Source organism: Micrasema longulum, unplaced genomic scaffold (assembly GCF_059751315.1).
Source record: "Micrasema longulum isolate JH-2025_06_02 unplaced genomic scaffold, ASM5975131v1 h1tg000090l, whole genome shotgun sequence".
Lineage (NCBI taxonomy): Eukaryota > Metazoa > Arthropoda > Insecta > Trichoptera > Brachycentridae > Micrasema > Micrasema longulum.
The window spans coordinates 110,534-129,542 of NW_028277296.1; the positions used below are offsets into that span (position 1 = coordinate 110,534).

Genomic DNA, 19,009 nt, shown 5'->3' on the forward strand with positions numbered 1-19,009 from the left:
ACAAATATTTTGATCATTTCAAAAATACATTGAACACAGAACTAATAAATATCATAGATGCAATTTGTGTCCTTTGTGTAATTTACTTCATTCTATTTTATTTGTGTATAAATATAAACTAAACAGTTATAGGGCAGTATTTTTGTTTATTCGTAAAACAAGTTACTGATAATTTCATTATTTTTTTTACATTCACAGGCCATTCAGATGCGTCATGTTTTTCGGTATGTCGTTCACACTCTTTTCCAACGTTTGTTTGGATTTGTACAGTGTCGCAGTTTTTGCTATATGCAGCATATTTATTTGGAAATCTATACTTATCGTTTATTTATATCTGGATGCTAGGAATCTCGATCGCTTCTTTCACCAATGGAGATTGGTAAATTTTCAGTCTCCCTATTACCGGCTCGAAAAAAACTTATGACCCGTTTCTAAGTGATGTTTGGCCAAAGCCAATTTTTCGGAGTATCCGTGCAATCGTGAGCTCTTTTACTCTCGTTGTAATTTTTTTTGACAATCTGCCCGATCGACGTACCTACTCCCAATGTCGTAGCTAACGGCGGGCCCGACGGACTGCTACCAGGGGCACAACTCTCAGAAGTGCGCACTTTGCAGACCTAAAGCCTTTTTTCTCTTTCTCTAGAAAATAAGTCTTGGGAGCGCAAAATCAAAATCTTTTCAGGCGCCCTCGTGACCCCTAGCTACGGCGCTGCCTACGCTATAGAGCTTTTTATAAATTTAGCTTGTAAATACCGTCTTGTAAAATATTGTCATTTGAAAATTTAACGCTCTATTATAAATCCATTTTCCTGGGCATCGTATGCTGTGCAGCCGGCTGTTGGGGACACCGATGTTAGTTGAAATATTTTAGGCGAATTATTTTAAGCGGACAAAGGCAACCTCTTCTTGCTCTTGGTAGAGCATATAGGACATGCTCGACAGATGCACTCCCGATTCTAACGGGCTTCTCCCCGTTGGATCTGTGCCTCGATTATGAACGCCATCTTCATCTGTATATATCGAGACGGTATACTTAACTTCTGTACTATCCTGTATCTTACCTCAGTATGTTCTACCTACTTGTCATATCGACATCATATGATCGAAACAAGCCAGTGGAATGACCGCAAACAAATAATCTGCGACCTGGTTAAATACTGTGTTTTTTTTAGAATTTCTGCAGTTCTATCCGTAATATTCTGTACATACGGCAAGAAAGCCGTCCTTTTCATATTATTGCTAATATTGTCATATGTTCAGTTCGTATTCGATACGGAAGCCATTATGTTCTATGAAATCGTGATAAATGAAATATTAAATATGGGTGTTTTGACAGACAGGATGGTTAGCGAAAATAATAAATGATCACTTTTTATACTGTGTAATACGAACTACCAACCAATGATAGGGTAAAAGATCTGTAAATTTCTAAATTTCCATTTTTTGTCCTCAAAGAGTTGTTAATCTCTATTGAAATATTTTTTTTAAAATATAAGGTAAAGGTGGTGGATTTAATTCTGTCTGGGCAGATAAAGAATACAGTTTTAAACGGACGAGTGTTTAGACTCGATTAGAGACGATTCATTCGAATGCATTCGATTACTAAATTTATTATCACGAATTTCAATGCAGTAATTTATTGAATTCGTAATTGAATAAATTAAAAAATAAATAATTGAATTTATGAATTAATAAATCAATTAATGAACGAATAGATTGATTGAATTTATTATTGGAAATTTTGAAATATCTGCTTAGCATCCTGAGGGGTAGCCACAATTTAGTTTTTTAAAAACCCGTTTAACCCCTGTAATCCTGGAGGGAAGGGGGAAAAAACCCCTGCCTCCATGGATTTACGAAATGAGCAAGTTAAGTGATTTTTGTTTCTTGATACACTATTAAACTAAGCTAATTTTTTTTTTTTATCGATTTATTATCTGGGTTACGATTTTTTAAAGTTTTGTATTTCTGAAATTACTCTGCGTGTGTCGTCTCAAGTTCTCTTCTGCTTCTTCCCGGTTATTTCTGCTGATTGGTCCGTTGATTTACCGTAAACCGAAAATCATTTACAACTCTTTTATCATTGGTAAATCCATATGAATAAGTGAGTGGTCTGATCTAGCTGATAAAAATGGGTCATGAAAAATAATACACGGTATTCTGATTGCATTTACTATAATATTTATACATTTCACAAGTTTATTTTAAATTTAAATAGCTTAATTTACTTCTATGCTGGTCAATAATAATAATTCTTATTATTACTAGTACCTACCTATTCATTTAACTGGTTTCTCTAGGACGAATCATGCACTGGTAATGCATAAAGTTTTACTGTTACATAAATAATCGACAATCAAAAATAATAATTACAATATCTACATAATTAACAAAATAATATATTTCAAAGATTAGGGTTGAAATTATACAAAACTGCATTATTTTATAAATATGTAGCAATGGGATAATCATGATTAACCATTCTTAAAAAATGCATTGATACGTCTTGTTTTAATTATTTAGGATAAACAAAAAAAGAACCTTATTGGTATTTTATTTTGTGTTACGAAATTGTAATACTCAACATTTAACAATGAATTAATTAATAATGCATCAAAGTTTAGAGTATGTCAAAATGTTTGCAGACTGGCTGAATTTCCTCGTTAGGGAGTTATTTTGATCTAAATTTGTTGCTACAGACAGGGAAAACATTTTTGAGGTCGGCCAGTCTGCAAACGTTTGGACATACTCAAAACTTTGTTGAATTAACTAACTGGTAAAAAAAGAAGCCAGCAAGTGACAGGTCACAAGTCCTGTAAATGCCTAGACTTCCGTATTCCCTTCTCATTTTTCCCCTCTCTGTTGCAATAAATTTAGATTTTATAAATAATATTTTAATTGAAATACAAGTTTGTTTAATAATACAGTGTGTATGGTAACCCTGTCACATCTGAAACCACCCTGATCGTTTTGTGCACGAAGGCATATTGGCATGTAAAAAAAATAAAATAGAAGCGTTTCAAATCTGAAAGAGAAATATTTTCTTTAGCAGAATGGTTGCTTACTTCTGCAAAAGTGAAAAGAGAAGCGCGGAGGGGATAACTTGCTCCGCGCTCTGCAAGAGTAAGAAACCATTTAATTTTTTCAATGTTTTTTTATTATTTTAAAACGTTTCTTAATTTAGTTTTTAGTATGCTAATGTGTTGATTATGTAGATGTTTATTAACCAGATGCTAACAGAAACATGAAAGAGTAAATAAATAAATAAATATTTTGAAAACAATACAAAAAAATACTTGAATTAAATTTTTAACACCAACAACATGCAATAGAATTGGATATTTATATGTTTTTTGTTTGGATCATTATTTTTTTATAAATACAGATATTTATTTTTGCACTCTTAAACCTAGATACGTGGCATTTTTTATAATCCAATCAAATATATTTGTTTTGGATATTATTATTTTTGTTCCTGGCCTACACCTGAAACATAGGACTAATTATCTTATTTATAATGATCGAGAGATGCTGCGATTGGTGTATCGATTCAGTGTCCTATGCACCTTTGTGTGTGTAATGAAATGCTGATGATTATTTTCGTATGCATAATAAATAACCGTTTTAAATATTATAAGTAATTTTGAAACAATAATATGAAAATGAGATGAATTTAAATTTAAATATATATATAACACTTCATATTAAATTACTTGTTTGTAACATTTTCTAACAACGACGCCAATTTACAATGATTACGAAATCTAAGGAATTTTCGACCAAACAATTATTTTTATCATACATTTTTTTGCCCTAAGAAATGCTCCGATTTTCAACCATATTTTTTTAGCAGTACGTCTTACTAAACATATGTTTTAAGGTCTTATTGTTTTGTTTTAAATTGTACTTTATGTTACAGCTTTTATTTTATTTATTTAACAGTTTCATAAATTTGTAGCGGAAAGGAAAAATAATGTTTGTACATAGTTTCTGAAGTTTAAATTATATACATAGTACGTAAACTGTTGTGTGAATGACACATTTCGCTAGCTTCTAAGATTTATGTGAATCTCATATTAAACTACACTTCTATTGCCGTAGAAGACGATTGGCTATTACCTATGTCTATGACTTCATCGCAACTATTTCTCCCATGATCATCAGAAACATAATTTTCGGCATAACAACTGTCGGGTGATCCTCTGTAACTTCCTGGACTCAGACTATGGTCAGAAGCTGAGGATCTTTCCATCTTTGGTGACTCGATTCGGACGAAAGCGCTTTCTGATTCATTGGACAGTAATATTCCGCAAGGCTGTCGAAGAATTACGGAATTTGTCATCTCAACCCTTTCTGGGGAATGTTTTACCAACTTAGACGGTTTCTTTAAAAGTTCTTCTATCGAATATGGGTTCTTCTTTTTAGCGTTGCTCATTTCTGGTTTGACCGCTGGGACTATCTGCACCTCTTCGTCTTCATCTATTTCTGATGTTTTGTCGAAGGAATCATCACTCCCGATCATCGAGTTATTTAATTTGTTCGGTGCTGGTATATGCGTCTCGAAGTTGGGGTGTCTCGGTAATCTGTTGAACATACCATCGCTCGGAAGGGAGGCGTAGGGAAAGTATGGAGCTTTTGATTCTTGGGCTCTGCATCCGAGCATGACATTTTGCCACGGAGAAACTGGGCTAGGTTTCAACAATTGGCCTCCCTGCGAAGCTAAATGCAATTGATGATGCAACCAAGACGTTGCTAATCTATTTTGAGCATACGCGTGTGCTTGATTTGGTTCCGAGAGGGACTGAAGCTGAGAGTGTGAAAGAGGGTGTTGCTGGAAGAACGTTGGCATTCTTGGCGGATGTCCAGGAATCGGTATCGGGTGAGACAGGCCTGGTTTGATGGGGCTTACGAAATTAGTGCTTGGAGTAGCTGAGGATTCCGGATGACTGCGATTATACCCATCTGGAACAAATAAAAATATTTCATTGAATAACACAAACTCAATACCAAATCTACTATAAGTACAAAGGTACTGTAGTTTTAACAACAATTACTTATATAATTAAAATCATAACAAAATCAAAATTACGCTTTTTGTTCTATTTAATGTACGAGTATATAACTTATTTAATAGGAATCAGACACCAGAACTCAACCAATACACCACGAGGTGAGTAACAACCCCAGTTAGTGTCAGAATCAGGGTAGTCAGTCAACTGGTGATTTCCTCTGTATAAAATATAAACAATTGTTAACCATCAGTTTGACAATGTTTCAAAGCTGGTCGATGAAAAGTTCTAAATCCTACATACTCGAAGTCAAAGCTAGCTATTTCTTTATGTAAAATGCAATTCCATGAATAAAACAACAAAAAAACATCGCTGATAAAATATTATACATTATGTAAATACTATATTCACAAATGTATCCAAATTTTTACCAAATAATATCAAACCTGATTTTAATACAAATAACAATATTGGTAAATTATTGCTAAATAATAAAGATAAAAAAAATAATAATTCAGGTGTTTACCGATTAAAATGCCATTCTTGTACTTCAGTTTACGTTGGAAGAACATCAAGAAATTTGGATATTCGTGTTAAAGAACATAATATGAGGTGTTTTCGTAATAATAATTTATCTGAATTTGCAAATCACCTAATCTAATAATAATAAAATACAGGAGTTAAATCTTACTTACAAATCTTTAAAAAATATTGTTCCTTATTAAAGGACTACAAACAAACTTCCAATATAGTCCTTCATACGATGTTCCACTGTAATGGTCACCCTATTAAACCTTTTAAGCTAACCCCCTCCCTCCATCTCCTCTACTTTTTTCATTAATTCTCAAATAACAAAATATTTTCATAATTTAATCAGTGCATGTTTGTCCTAATCAGTGCATGTGCTTATTAAAATGCATGTCGTGTTGGTTTTTTATTTTTGTGCAACAACTATGACGAAAGTGTATAGTGGGTTTTGTATGTCTGTTTAATTGGTGTCCTGACGAAGAGACGGGTACTTCTCGAAACCGGTAGACATAGAAAAGTCGGTAAGTGGTTAAATATAAATATTTAATAACATTTAGTAAAAAACATCGTTTTATAATGATTTTTTTTTCAAACCACACACAAAATCTATGGTTGTAAGTACATTTTATGGTCTGCAGGGTACCACCGCTTCGGTCCTAATTAAATTAAGACTCGCATTCTTGGTCACTTCTAATATGTTAATTCATTAGATTAATTTCCATAACATTTCGGTTCCAGTTAGACCTTACTGTCGCTGGATTAAGCACAGATATAATCTTAATTATCTTGTCAAGAGCATCTACTGAGATCTGTCCTACTGTTTTGTGATATTTTATTTTTTCTAAAGTTTTACGCTTTTTTAATAGTACGACCCGTTTTTCGGAGGACGGATAATTTAAAAAGATTACTGGTAACCCCTGATTCGTTCTAAGGCGATCGCAATGTAGTGGACGTTAGAAAAGAAACTAAAAATAATCGAAATGATATAAAATGGTGGTAAAATTTCAGTTGGGGGAGCAAATTGCCCGAGTCTTCAGTGCGATCAATTAATAAAAAAAGTGAGGAGAAATTGTATTTAAAGCAAGCAATGGTTGGTTTGATCGGTTAATAATGACCAAACATGCATTGCCTTAAAATAATTGGCGAAAGCTAGCGCAGACGAAGAATCAGCTGAAAAATATTCAAGACTTCGTGAAAAATCCCCCGTTGATTGCAAAATTTCGCTTATCGCGGTTATGTCCGGCGACAAATTTATTCCAAAAGTGTCAAAATATTTAACTTCCTCCAGGCAATAAAAATGCAGCGATTAAACCATTTTTTGTAGAAAGATCATTCCGCTTCGGACCAATAGGCTTCATAGTTGGATATGACGGAGATATGATCTCGGAGAGTGGACCAGCATTACTCATCTTATCTACGCATAATTTCCAACTGCGTTGTCATGTCGGATCTAGAAAACGGATACAGTGGACAAACGCGTTTAGCTTTACCGATATTTGGTGCTTTCATTGGGAAAGGCGATTACTGTCGAGATGGGGAGAAGTCAGATGTGTTTTTTGAAATTTATTGTTCTATTTGGTAATAGGAATGTTATTGATTAACCGCAACATGGACTTTAAAATAATTGAAGGGTGATTATAATTTAACCCCTTTTAAACCAGAGGTGTTTCAAAACACTCAAACTTTGAAAATAGGGGAATGCACATACTACAAATATCGATAAAAGTACATGAAATGTATTTAGATTAATTAATTGTATTTTCAAAATCAATATACATATTGTGTAGAAACTTTTTTATATGTAACTTTAAAAAAGGAATTATAAAAAAACGTGACACTAGAAAAGCGCGACATGTTTGGCATCGATATATAGATATCGATAGGGACGAAGATGTTAATTTTTTTAAAGTTCGAGATTAGCATTTAGCAGAAATTAGCAAATCGGCTTTCCTTCCATACTTTTACATTTATTTGCTTTTTATATATCTTGATATTTTTATGTTTCTTCATTACGTATTTTTGCATTATTTAATTTAGTACGTACTATTTTATGGCATATGATTTATTGATCCTATTTCTTACTATAGTATTGAGTGAGTTTCTAGAAAACATATCTCAATTATCATTTCAATTATGTTTTTTTTTTTTTTTTTTAATAAATATTTGCGTTCTTATAATTTACGCAAATATTTAATTTTGAGGGCCATTTTTAACGACTTGGGGTTGGAAATCAAGTTGGGGTAGAGTGAGATTCGAACCACGGATCTTTGACTCGTGAGTCCGAGACACTAGCCACGGGACCACAACATTCAACCCGATTTTATATATATATTCTTTTTCTGTTGATTTCAATGATACTCTTATTTTGTTTTTTTTTTAATACTACTATATTTTACAATTGTTTTGTTGATTTTAATGATACCATTATTTTGTATATTTGATTATGTGTGATTCTTAATTTGTATAATTTATATTTTATAAATTATTTCTGATTATCTTTTTTGCAGTGAATTCTTTTTAATTTTATTATTCAATACTTTTACCTTTTTTTCAAGATTGCTATACCATTGCATCACATGTCAACATAATTTTACTGTGTATTTTTATTGTGGCTTGACACGGGCATAGCCTAAAAAGCCTTAAACAGTTTATTAATATTTAAACTAGTGTAATTTTGAATGAATTAATAAATATAGTTGTAACGTCAAGATTCGTGACGATTTTCTATAAAAAATTTGACGGTTAGGAACAAAGTTGAAAAAATAATCATGACTCGTGACGTGTTAGGGGCGTGGCAAATGCAATGACCGTTTTTGCGGGAATTCAAAATTACAAATGTAAAAATATTAAAAAAAAAAAAATTACTGCACAGTATTTCATAGACTTACTTTTAAAGTTTAAAAAAAAACGTGATATTTCCTTACTATTTGCAAATAAGTTATGTACTTACATTAGTAGAAATTTAATTAATGGGCTTATGAATGCCTTAATTGATTGGCATTAGTGATATGTAATGCAATGAATTAACTTTACCTAAACAATCTTAGAATCTACTTTTTTGCATATTTTTACACTTTTAAATTTTTTATATATTTTTATTTTTATCTAGATGTTTGAGTTGTTCATATTTCCTTCTTCTTTTCTTCTTATCACCACTCCTCTCCTCTCTTCATAGAATAGTGTAAATTTTTAGTTTATTTTGGTTGTATAATAAGTAAAATAATGAAAGCATAAAAAAGGGAAAAATCGGGTAAGAATAGACAGTCTAGAACGCATTAGTTTGCAGAAGAGTGCTGAAATAACATTTGTAAAAATAATACAAATAATTAACTAGATATTATGATGTTTCAGATTAATAAAGAATACAAAAAAAAATAATTAAAAAAAGTATCTCAGGGGACACCCGGGTTTGAACCGGGGACCTCTCGATCTGCAGTCGAATGCTCTACCACTGAGCTATATCCCCTCCTCACTAAATGTAAAAAAAACTGAACAGTACGATTTAATCAAAACATTATTATTACGTAGAAATGTTGAGTTAGCAATAAAAAACAATACTTTGAAATTCAATTTCCAATTTTCGTGGATTATTTCGTGAGTCTGCAAAAGTGTTGACATACGCTAAAAACGGAAACATAATCAATTAATTTCAGTGTTAATCATTTGCATTAATTGATTATTTTTATTACCGGCATAAATTTTGTTATGTTTTACAGGTTAATATATTTATTTTATTGGGTAAACAAACAGTATGAACACAAATATTGCCAATTTCTTTGTATGTAAAGGTAGGATACTCATGCACACACCAAAAAAATTGTTTGCACTAAATACAATAATTTATATTATGTTAAATATAAGAAATGTCACAGATACGAAATGAAAAAATATGCATATAATAATAAATGTAAATATCTGCTTCTCTCAAAATTTCTATGATTTTTGACCTAAATTTACATTTATTGTAGCAAAAAATATCTACCTCGGTAAATCTAATGTTCTATTGGTCGCATATTCTAGGTATTGTAGATTGTTTCAAATAATTTGTTGACGCGTTTTCTGTGTAAAATAGAAGATTTTGTGCTGTCGGTCTGGCACGTGGAATGGTAGTCTTATTTATTTATTTATTTATTTATTTATTTACGGACAAAGTCCATTATAAACATTACAATTAAAAGAAATTTTTACAAAGGAATAAAAAAATATAAGGAACAGAAATAAGCAGCAAAGACAGATGATAGATTTTTTAGATTAAGTAAAAAGCATAGGCTAACTATACAGATTCTTTAGCTGATTTGTAAAGAAAGACATCCTTACACCATAATAATCAAGATCTTGATGATCGTTCACCCGCCTGATCATTCTGGGCAAAGGCGACTGTGCACCATAATTGGTCCTGTAGTGACCGAGGAAAAGCATTTCATTATTTCTTAGTCTACGGGTGGGAACGTTAAAAAGAATCTTTTGCAAAATTTCAGGGGCATCAATGAGACAGTTCATAATTTTATACATGCAGATTATATCTGCAATGCATCTGCGTTTTTCAAGACTTGATATGCTTAAAAACCTCTCCATATCAGAATATGAATAGTCTCCTCTTTCCAATCCCATCTTCCATGCAATTTTTCTTATAAAACGATGTTGAACTGATTCAAGGCGCTTGATATGAACAGCATAATGAGGGGACCAGATTACAGATGCATATTCAAGAATAGGGCGAACTAAAGAGCAATAAAGTGTTTTAAGTGTAAGCATACTTTGGAAATCAGACGTAGTTCTATTAATAAAGCCTAAAATTTTTAAGGATCTGTTTACTATATTATCAAAGTGTTCCAGAAAAGTTAGTTTATTATCTAGGATCACTCCAAGATCTCTTATAGAGGTGACAATCGAAAGAACTTGGCCATTAAGTTTATAATCAAAAATAAAAGGATGTTTACATTTATGGTATGAAATAATTTTGCATTTATCGATGTTAAGTTCCATGTTATTAGTTTTGCACCAAGTATGAAATGCATTTATGTCTTCTTGGAGTCTGACACAGTCATCAATATTTTTAATTAGCTTAAGTATCTTGTTATCGTCAGCAAAAAGCCAGAATTTTGTAAAAGAAAAAACATTAGCAGCATCATTAACAAACAGATTAAATAGAAGAGGGGCCAAGTGGGCACCCTGTGGTACACCAGAAGTTACTAGGAAGCTATTTGATATGAAGTTATTGATTTTTACACTTTGTTTTCTATGTGAGAGGTAGGATTTTAAAAACGATAAAAAGGGATCTCTAATGCCTACAGCACGAAGTTTAGCACATAAAATGTTGTGATCAACTTTGTCTTTCAAGTAGGTTAGGATAATCAATTTTATTATTTATTAATTTGTATAAAAATAAATGTTCTAATATTATTCTTCTATTTTAACAGAGTTTTTTACATGGTACTGCATACTTTTGGCACGGTTGGAGAAGTTAATGTTTAATCGGTAGTCGACCTGTTAAAAAAAATTTGTTGGATCCTTTCTTGTCTATTCTAGTCTATATATTATCGCGATATTAAATTATTATATAAGGTGTTACCATAAGTTATGTCCGTATTTCTCCAAATTATTAGTTTTGTATAGTTGAGAATACTTTTGGAAAAAACTATTCATTTTCCAATTTACGTATTTTTTAAATTTTTACATGAACAAATAAATATCAAAGCTTTGATAGATGTTCTTAATAATCATTATATATATTTACATATGCATACATACATATTTATATCATATAAAAAAACAAACAATAAATAATGTTGTTCATATTTCATAGAATATTTCATTAGAGAATAGTTCATAGAATTGGTTCAGCCGAATGAATCTCACCCACGTGATAAAAGTTTCAGCTCTTTTACTTCACAAAAGTCAACAGGTGGAAGAGTTGAGCAAATACGGATATTTAAACATGGGCAGAATGGTGAATATTACACAGTGTGTAAAGTGGCCACTTTAACCCGCCACTTACGTTCATGAACCATGTAAATGCCTTCTGTTGCAACAGATTTAGACAATTTTTTTGTTTACCTTACATTTGTGTTATGGTTATATTCTTCGTGATCTGGCAATATTACTCGGTGACTTCAAATATGCGCGCGGCGAAAGTGCGTCTAAGTGGGGGAATTATTGAACACAGTGCGATGTATTCAAATATGATTCTACGCTCATTCTGGACAATTCTTAATTCTATGCAAATAAGCTAAGATGTTGCTTCAAATTATTTCAATCTTGATAACTTCCTACGTGGAATCCAGTGTTGTCTACAAATATTTGAATATGCTTAAAGAATTATTAATAAATCAATTAAGTATTTGCTTCGAATTTCGAATACTGATTACCGCGTATTTTTCTCAATACATATATCTTTTTTCCCGTTTCAAGGGATTTATGGAGTTTGTTCACTCCCAAATCGCAAGCTGCCAAACATTTTTTGTTCACTTCCCAATGAAGATAAGCATCTCTTATATCTTTTCATTCGAAACATATAAATTACTCGGAATAAGACATAGGCATTCGGTGCGATTAACAGCTCTATAAAGCGCATTGTGTTGGGAAAAGTGAGTTATATAATCCCAAAGAACAGGGGCGGCGAACCTTTGGTTAATATAAAGTAAGTAAAATAATATGGTAAATATAAATACAGTAGAAACCCGTTTATCCAAACTCCGGTCATTCGAATATGGAAATATCACATACTACGAATACCAATAAAAAAATATTAAATGAATTGAGAATAACTAATCGTATTTTCAAAAGCAGTAAGTGGAGAAATGATTTATTCATTTTTCAAAAACAAACAGTCAACAATGATTAAATAACATAATTAGGAAAAGGTTTAAAGACAGACCAGCGAAGTTTCTAAATAAAAATCATACACTCAAAATTATGGTACAACAAAAGGGTGTGTTTGTGTGTATTAAATAATTGTACAAAAGTTTTTTTTTTAAATACGTTCGTAGAAAAACAGGACATGTTTGGCTTTGGTTGTTGTGACGTCAAGATTCGTGATATTGTTCTACGCAAATTTTAATGGCTAGTAAGAAATAAACATGAATTGTGACGTATTAGGGGCGTGGCCAATGAAATGACCATTTTTGCGGGAATTCAAAATTACAAATTTAAATTTATTTTTTATGCTACTAATAATAAGCAAAAAAAAATTTTTTTACTGGACAGTATTTCGTAGACCTTTATTACTTTTAAAATATAAAAAACAAAAAACCTGATATTTCCCTATTCCCTAATCATCAGAAAACAAAAAAAAATATATTTATCAAAACAAAAACGGTGCCGTTTTAGAAGGTTTTTAATGTAATTCCAATATGCTGTATTATTTCAGAATCAATAAAAAAGTGATCCTAAATAAATCTTTTTTATGCCTTAATTTTATGGTTCATCCAACTGTATGGATTTTTGCATACCCAGATAACGTCTGGCACTCATCAATCCGGATAGTTAAAATTACACTGTATGGCTTTTTCGTCATAATCATTATTCCCTTTCCGCACCTAATGGTACATAGGGCACTGCATTGGTACACCAATCGCAGCGTATCTTGATAATTTTTTACTATGAAATATTCTAGTGTAAAAACACTATTTTATATCAATATTTCACATCACACCATGTCGGGAATCGAACCCGAGACCTTTTGGATGGAAGGCAAACGCGCTGACCATTTCAACACGAGGACGGCGGTTCTTTAATTCCAACACAAACGATTCCTTAATTTAAACAATATTATAAATATACTCATGTGTATTTTCTGTACAAACATAATTAATATCTGTTCCCGATAGTGATCAAGGGATACGCCAGATAATTGTTTTAAGTTTAAGTTCACTTCTATATCGAAAATTCAGATTTTGGGCATGCCCATTTTGATTTCTAACTTTAAAACGCTGTTTTATGAGAAGCATCGAAAACACAGTTTCGAATTTCTGTAATGCAAAGAAAAAGCAACTCTAACATCGTATCGCATAAAATGTTAAATATGATGTTGTTGAAGTTTTGTCAAAATCAACCAAATAAATTTATCTTGGATCTTGGAGATCATGTTCGAAAGAACCACATTTTTTTACTCTCAAAAGACTGTGGTAAATAATCATAGTGTTACCACCAGTAACGGCGTTAGGGTAGGGCGCGGTTGGGCGACCGCCCAGGGCGCCAGATATAAAGGGGCGCTGAGAGGCGCCCCGTTTTATCCACTCGCTCATCGAGCGAGTCCAACTTACTCGTAAATTTCCTAAATCTAGCGACAAACTCGCTATAGTGGCCCACGATGAGAGTTTTTCAACAACTTTTTGGACACTACCTTAATTTCACTCAATAAAAGATTTGAAAAGTTAAATGAGTACTCAAAATCTTGGTTCGATATAAAAAAGATTCCGGAGAAACCAGACCTCAAACTCAGTGATAATTTCCAATTGAAATTAACAGTAGATTCTAAATCCGATACAGATGGTTGTATATTGTGTGATGAACTCATAACTCTGAAATCATTTTTGCCTGATCAAAATGTGGTTAATCCTGTCACTGTTTCGAATTTTATCAAAGATCGTAACTTACAAGAATTGTACCCAAATTTATGGATAGCGTTGTGAATATTGATCACTTTACCTACCTGTAACGATTGCTAGTGGGGAAAGAGTTTTTTTAAAGCTTTAACTGAGAAAAACTTCTACGATCTATAATTGACAATATCTCAATCTAGATTCACAAACCTGGCATCTTTGTCAATCGAAAATAAAATTGTGGAAAACATAAACTTAAGTACGTATAAAGGAGTTCATTGATGATCGCCTTCTGGGGAACTGGTAACAAGACAGACATAACAAGAATACAAAGACAACAAAATAAAATTCTTAAACTAACATACAACCTACCCTACCTGACCTCTACGACTGAACTGTACAAAAAAACACACCAGTTTGACATCAACTACTTGACTAAAATTGAGACCTTTAAAATTGTGCACAAAATAACACTGGGAAACATACAAGACGAAGACATAATATTTGTCAAAAATGCTGACATACACAAATATAACACCAGACAACAACAACAACACTATCATATTGAAAAAGCAAAGACAAACACAGGACAGTCAAAAATACTACATAATGGACTTAAACACTACAACGACTTACCTTACTACTTGAAAACTTTTATTGGAGACAAATTTAAAATCAATCTGAAAAAGCACATGATGACTGAACTAACTAGACTAGACGAGACATAGAATGACTAGACAATATTAAATTTGTAATTTAACACTAACGGGTTTTTTAAAATTGTAAATAAATTAATAAAAATAAAAAAACGCTAGAAAAGTAAAATTTTATTAGTATTATTTTAATAAATGGTTATTTCATTATAAACCTTGCCTTTTTTCGTATGGGTCTAAAAGGGTGAACGATAGGGAGCGCCGTAAAAATCCCGCCTAGGGCGCTGGTAGTGCTAAAACCAGCCCTGGTTACCACAGTAAAAGACGGAATATTCTAAAGTTCAGACATTTGAAAGACAAACAAAACATGGAGACATACTTTTTAATAATTCCTTTAGCCCTGTTATGGCGAAATAAATTAAAAATCGCAAATACGCCGCTCATATTACGCGCGTGCGTCCCCTATCACTGTCATCAACCGACTGAAGACTGAATCTGTTTTAGACAACGCCCATTGCAAAACAACGCCTCTCTCTTCGTTGTTATGACTTCTTCGTGCTTTCTCTTGTATAAGGTGTATGTATAGATGTGTTGCTGAATAAGCGGACGTTTATTCTTCCAGGATAAATATTTTTTGTATTAACATCCAGCATAGTTATACAAATTTTACTTTCAAAATCGTATGTGAAAATGGCTAGGTGCGAAGGTTTTCACGGTCACTGTTATCAATATTATGTATCTTTTTTGGGTGATACCGTGTATGTTGGATTTGATCCGACGTTTCGGCTACCATTGCAGGAGCCATCTTCAGGGAAAACTGTGTTGAACTGTGTGAACACAGACCTGAAGATGCCTCCTGCAATGGTAGCCGAAACGTCGGATCAAATCCAACATACACGGTATCACCCAAAAAAGATACATAATATTGTGAAAATGGCTATTTGAAGATTACAAAAAATACGAATTCATAATTTCAAAAAATAAGAAAGGTATATTGTGTCCTATGTCGACTAGTGTGACATCACAGCCACACGAGAGTTGAAGGCGTTATTTTTAATATTTTTAATAGCGGTGCCTTTAAATCAGTTTTTATCTCCAAAAAAGGTTTGCCATTTCTGTTACAGGATATTTGTATTTTGATTTACCAGGAGATGAGTAAAATTCACATTTCCATCAATTTATAGAACCTTGCTAGCCACATATAAGGTTGTAATAAAATTTAAATGATACTGTACTATAAATTCTTGTGATGTAGTGGTTTCTTCATAGTATCGAAGTTTCGTGATCTCCAATAAGTGTTTTTGTTAGTGGCGCGAAAGCATTGAAAAACGTATTACATACTCGTATACTGTCCTCGAAAGCAATGTTTTGCTCACACCGTTTTGATATCCATAAAATTAAATTATTTCGAAACTTACTGGAATTTAAAAAATCTCACAAAATTATTTGCCGTTTCCTTATTGGCCCTGTAGCTCAATCACAAATGACTATCGATGTGCTTAAAAACACGCTAAGCATTTGAGCAATCACAATGAACAATGATGAACATGCTTAAGTTATCGCAGTCACATTGGTTCTTATTTAGAAACTTCGCTGGTCTGTCTTTAAACCGTATTTTTTAAAATGTCACTATATCATTGTCGACTGTTTGTTTCTTTAAAATAAATAAATAAATTAGTCAACCGTTTGTCGATTTGTTTTTTGTTTTCCTCGTAAATAAATACAATTCACTGGCAAAAAATCGGCGTTTACTATAAAAAATATAAAATTTATTGCATTTGCGAAACAGTAAGGAGTATCTAATGAAAATTAAATTACCATTACTATGGCAACTGCTTTTCTTGATATTTGGTTTGCCAACCGCCGGCTTAATGCAATCAATAGCAAAATAAATAAATATAAAAAACTCGACAATTTTCCACGTGAACAGCAATTTGTATGACAAAAAATTGTTCCGAGACATTGCCACCGAAATAGACCACCAGTAGCTTAAACACGAATAACTATCGACGTGCTTTAAAACATGCTCAGCATTTGAGCGATCACAATGAACAATAATGAACATGCTTAAGTTATCGCAGTCATAAGTCAACGCGTGTGTAATCTCTAAGTCAACGCTCGTGTCGATTTGTTTTTTGTTTTCCACGTAAATAAATACAGTTCACTGGCGAAAAATCGGCGTTTACTATTAAAAATAATACAATATATTGCATTTGCAAAATAGTAAGGAGTATCTAATACAAAAATGTGAAAATTAAATTACCATTACAATGGCAACTGCTTTTCTTGATTTTTGGTTTGCCAACCGCTGGCTAAATGCAATTAATATCCTAATAAATAATAAATAAATATTTTAAAAATAGCAGTTTTGGAATATTTTCCATTTTTACACCGGGGAAATTCAAATATGTGATTGCGCAGCAGGATTACACGCCGCGATACGATAATATTTTGAAATTAAATATTATGTGTTTACGGATGTTCCATTGTGATCGCGAATACGATAAACAACCACGGTAAGAAATTGTTATCACGTGGCTTATTAGCACGTCGATAGTTATTTGTGATTGAGCTAATGGGGTGCTATTCTAAACCCCTCTCGCGGCACGAGAAATATAGTTTGTCCATTAGGATCTTCTAAACTAATATTAAATATTATTATTGACCGTCTGAAACTGAAACCGATTTTCGGCCTGTGTTCTAATGCGGGTGAAGTAAGTAAAAAGTGGGGTGAAGTATTACGGAATTCAAATAAAGTTTTTTCGGAATTTTTCATATGGCCAACCCTTTTTTAATTTTCCTATTCATTATTATACGTTTACATGTAACAAATAATGCTGATTTTTCATTTTAAAAATTATATTTTCACACTCCTGCAAAAAGAATTTTATGAAGCCATAGTCAAAGTCTTTTTACCCTCGAAATATCAATCATATAATGAAAGCTTTTTCCAATAAAAATGTGGCAAAGAGATGCGAATATGTTGAAATCAAACCCTTGTAAAAAAATAATGACATTCGAGACACAGCCAAGTTTATTAGCAGCCTCATTATATTAATTTATGGATAAAACAAATTGTTATATTACAATGTATTGTGCTAATTCACCGCATTTGTCTTCTGGTTCACGGCAAGAAATAATAAATGGCTTCAACAGGTCGTTGATTGAGATTTTAAGACCCCCTGTGACGTACAGCTGTTTAATATACAGTGTATGGCACATACATTTTTATGGGAGTCAATTATTCGCTTGGAAAGACAACTTATATAATAATATATGTCTTCATTAAGAATAATTGTGCCCAAAATATTTCTCCGATCATACAAATAAATAATTTCGGTAAATGTTAGTTAGCAATTGGAGAGTGATTTTTCAAAGTGACCTAGATCTATTATGATATTTTTAATTTGTCTAAATTTTTTATCTTCCAACCTTCAATAATAATATGGCGCACTTCAATGTTATTACCACGTATGTTAAGATTGTATAATAATGTAGGCAGTAATGCTGATATTGATATATTTTACGATACATTAAATAATTAAAAGAAAACTCTAACGCAATTTATAAAATCAAATAGTCACTTATGTTAGTTAGGTAAAATAATTTGTAATAACCTGTTAGTAACCATTTATTGTAATAACTTTTACAACAACTTTTAAGAGCTTTTAAGAGAAAAAACTTTTAAGAGAAAAACAGTTATTTGCGTTTTGTCCGTTTTTATCAGATCAAGCGATTTTTCAAAATATTTATTTATGATATACACGGCATATCAAAGTGATTTTTGGCTAGAATAATGCAATCAGATAACTTAAATACAAAAGAAGTAATTCATTTAATCAGTTGGTTATATTGGCAGTGAGCGGGAGTGCAAGCTAATTAAATGACTATTAATTTAATTTAAATTAGTAGAGAAGGTGCATTTTATATGTGAAGAAGTTATGAAGAGGTAGCTCATTACAAAGTCTATCACCTTGAGCAGAAAAGGAATAGCTAAAAAAATGCTGCTCCAAAAATTAAAATTATAGTAGATGGTTTTCTCACCTTGATGCTGTGGAAGATCGTCTCCCCAAGCCCCTCCACTTCTTAAGATCCTGTTGACAGAGCTGACGGAAGGGATGCTGTGAGGGTCACACACCCTCTGGCTGAGAAGTCTTTCTCTAATCTCCCACGCGAACATTCCAGGGTTCTCCTGCTTTAGGCGAAGAATCTTTTTCACGACGGTTGGCGTGGCAACTTGCTGTGGAAAATAAAAGAAATTATTGAGAAGGAATTA

General features: G+C 32.2%; 1 protein-coding gene and 1 non-coding gene across 2 annotated transcripts in view; both read right to left on the reverse strand.

Annotated features, from left to right (window-relative positions):
- Positions 1-2,244: 2,244 nt before the first annotated feature.
- The window catches only part of LOC148284778 (uncharacterized), a gene marked incomplete at its 5' end in the record, with an annotated part of 72,083 nt that continues 55,318 nt past the window's right edge, over positions 2,245-19,009 (reverse strand). The window contains 2 exons of the mRNA XM_088234912.1: positions 2,245-4,962; positions 18,778-18,973. Of these exons, the coding sequence (XP_088091038.1) occupies positions 4,082-4,962; positions 18,778-18,973 (1,077 nt within the window). The remainder of the gene's footprint in view (positions 4,963-18,777; positions 18,974-19,009) is intronic.
- TRNAC-GCA (transfer RNA cysteine (anticodon GCA)) lies at positions 8,932-9,003 on the reverse strand. Its single transcript has one exon. It is a non-coding gene; the product is annotated as a tRNA-Cys (tRNA).